At 48.1% G+C, this 3,354-nt stretch overlaps 1 protein-coding gene across 1 annotated transcript; it reads right to left on the reverse strand.

The window, feature by feature from the left end:
* Positions 1-2,319: 2,319 nt before the first annotated feature.
* Positions 2,320-2,931, reverse strand: LOC149219570 (uncharacterized). The gene has a single exon (XM_089386863.1). The coding sequence runs from the start codon at positions 2,929-2,931 to the stop codon at positions 2,320-2,322; it is 612 nt and encodes a 203-aa protein (XP_089242989.1).
* Between the last annotated feature and the right edge of the window lie 423 nt (positions 2,932-3,354).

Raw genomic sequence — 3,354 nt, forward strand, 5'->3', positions numbered from 1 at the left:
ACCGCTTGATCTTGCGACCAAGGAGTACTTTCATAATTAGTGCCACTGACCTGAAAAGTAAAAAGTGATCAAGGACACGTCGTTTTATTTCCAGCATCGAGTTTGAAACGACAAAAACCCGGCAATCTTTTCCTGATTTTATGGTCAGAAAAGAGCTATAAGGGGACCGTCTTTTAATTCCGTTTTAACGAGTGTAAAAGAAACGCTCGGCAATCTTTTCATATTTTAGGAGTCAGAAAAGGGCTTAAAAGATGACTCTGATATGTTGGTTCGTGAAAAATGACAATTTCCCTCAAAATCCCTTTGTCCTGCACAAAAACGACACATTACTCATACCTGTTTAAGATAGGCAAAAATACATTGAAAAATATCCTTCCATGGTGAAAAATAAACAAACCTAGCATTCATTCATCCAAAAAACCTATAAAAAGACTTTTTACCATGTCATTTTTACCATTTTACTGTTGAGGTTGAAAAAAGGGCTTTTGGCAAGAAACTTCCCGTGGTCGTTGCGAAGAATCCGGCCGTCAGAATCGAACGCCGTCTCTTCCAGGTATTTCACAACATCCTCCTCTTCAATTTCGTCCGATTAAAATTTTGTTTTAGGTTTTAGTTTTGGTTTTTGGGGGGTTTTAGGTTTTAAAATCCGCTCTGCGGGGTACGCAGGTGCCCTAAGGGTGACCTGCGTCCCCCGACCTTTTCCCACACAGGAAAAAGGTCGGGGTATGCAGCCCACCTTCAGGCCAGCTGCGTCCCGACGCTCTGTGTCCTAAACGCGGGGTGCGTCCCCCACGAAGGGCGGAATTTGAAACCCCAAACCCCAAAAATAACCATTTGAAATTTCCCAAATTAATTCTAACCTTTATTTCTTGGTGTGTAGGGCACTCACCATGTTGGATTGGAGAGAAAGAGAGCACGAGGACGTTGATTTAGCCGCAATTAATCATCAACCTTCCATTGATGCCCTAAAAGCATGCAGACTATATAAATGTCGGGCCATCACCGTAACCCATCGTATCAGCTTTGGCTCCCGAGGACCCAAGATATCAACAGTGAGTTGTTGAGGGATCAACATTGGAACTCTCTCTAAGGCAAAGCTCACAAGTAGAGGCCCATATCCAAAGGTCTTTAGTTGTCCGTTCTTTGCCCTAGTCAGTTGGCCCTTCATATTGGGATTATGCCCCCAATTTTTTTTTTTCTTATTGGGCGGAGCACGGCACCACCGAACGCCCACTCTTGACCGAATGCACGTTTATGGACTACGCCTTAACCATAAACACTTAACCTTAATTCTTAAAGTGCATTAACATTCATCAATGATCATAATCGTTTATCAACATGAACATTTAGAGCAATTTTATGCATAACATAAAACCGAATCAACAACAACAATACCAACATAAAAAGATCAACAATGACATGTTAATAAACTTCTTTTATTTATTTGTAACCACTTTACAACCAGAAGGGCGACCGCCCGTGCTCACCCGCACGGCGGTCCACCAAAATTCTCAAGAGTTAAATACAATAAACAGTCGGGCGACCGCCCGTGTACCCCTGCACGGCGGTCCGCTGGGATAATACACAGTAAAACAATGCCAAGTGTTACTCGGTCGAGCGCACCCGCGCTTCCTCGGTTGAGGCGACCACCCGTGTATCCCTGCACGGTGGTCCACCGCAGTACACAGTAATACCAACTCCCGGTGATGTTCGGGCGAGCGCACCCGCGCTCCCTTGCTTCACCTTTACCGTGACTATAATGTGCGCCCGAACCAGACTTCTCTGCCGGTATTCTATAGCTTATATGTTCGCCCGACGTTGGGCGGAAGAGCGCCCTGCGCTCGACCCGTCGCTGTCCCGACTCGGCGCACACCCGGTTTATAATCTGCCCACCATCGGACTGTCACCCGACCCGTGAACACTTCCTCCGCCTGCGGCTCTCAACTGTCGCCTACCGAGACACCCGTTTCAGACTACCCGACCTTCGCCCGCTCAACGGGCTCATTCACCATGTAGCTGCGTCCTTGTGATAAGTGCGCACTACCTTAGAGGAATGAGAACCAAGTTCGTTGTCTTCAAATGAGCTTTGGCTTGTTGTATTTATACGCTCCCTTAGAGCGTCTCAACCACCCCAAGCCGACGCTCCATAATCCATACATTCGCCACCATTCGTTAAATCTATTGTCGGCCCGCCCTTCAATTGATTTATTATAATGGTCGGCTTTGACATAAGGCTAACCGCCTTATAAAAGGGGCGAGCTCACCATTTATGTTTATTTCCATCACCCTCCATGGTTTGCTCGCGCCCATTATCTCCTTTTATGTGTTGGAGGAGTGCGCGCTCGAGCGGAGCCGCAGCTCGCCTCTTCGCGCGCCCGGGTAGGGGCGCAGGTCGTCACACTCTCCCCCGCCCGAAATCATTGTCGTCCCGACAATTCCTGCTCTCCTTCTCAATTTTCTATCATACCTTGCGATCTTATCCTTCCACCTCCAAAGTGAATCTTCTGTCTCCCAGCTCTCCTCTTCCGGGGCATCCTTCCATCTGCAAAGGAATTCCCGTCGTCGGTGGCAACCAACACCAGTAGTTCTGAGGTTCACAATCTTCTCCAGCTCTAGTCCTGGTCTGTCCACGATCCCAGCTGGTCCCCTTGTCGGCTCAACTCTCTCTGGATGGTCGGAATCAAGTCGGCATCTTTTTAACTGACTCACATGAAAAACGGGGTGTTTCATGTTCATATGGTGTGGAAGTTCTAACTCGTAAGCCACTTCCCCCACCTTCTTCTTCACTCGGAATGGTCCCTCATATTTCCGTGTCAGTTTACCCGTCGTTCCCTTAGCTGGCTGAAACTGCTCCCCGGTGATTCTGAGAAATACCATGTCCCCTTCACCAAAGTGTGCTTCCCGCCTCCCACGGTCAGCATACTTCTTCATCCTCCTTGCAGCATCGTGCAAGCGCAACCGTGCTAACTCCAGGGTCTCCTCCCAAGCCTTCATGAATCTCTTTGCATGAGGACTCCTCAAGAAACCCCCCGTCACTACAGTATGCGGTGCAACCGGCATCTGCCCATTTACCAACTCGAATGGACTGTACCCTGTTGCAGAACTCTTTTGAATATTGTAGCTAAACTGAGCAATATCCAAGAGTTCCGGCCAATTCTTCTGGTCAGCTGTCACATAGTGTCGCAAGTAGTCTTCCAGCAACGCGTTGATTCTCTCGGTCTGCCCATCTGTCTGGGGGTGGTAACTCGAGCTCATCAACAGTTCTGTCCCGACCAACTTGAACAATGTTGTCCAAAATCTCCCTGTGAATCGCGGATCTCTATCCGACACAATACTCAACGGCATTCCCCAATA

This window comes from Pinus tabuliformis, chromosome Q (assembly GCF_031772625.1).
Source record: "Pinus tabuliformis cultivar Carrire ecotype Pingquan chromosome Q, CPIR1, whole genome shotgun sequence".
NCBI classification, from domain to species: domain Eukaryota; kingdom Viridiplantae; phylum Streptophyta; class Pinopsida; order Pinales; family Pinaceae; genus Pinus; species Pinus tabuliformis.

Coding starts and splice junctions, on each gene's coding strand:
- LOC149219570 (XM_089386863.1), bottom strand. CDS start 2,931: ATGAAGAAGTATGCTGACCGTGGGAGGCGGGAAGCACACTTTGGTGAA.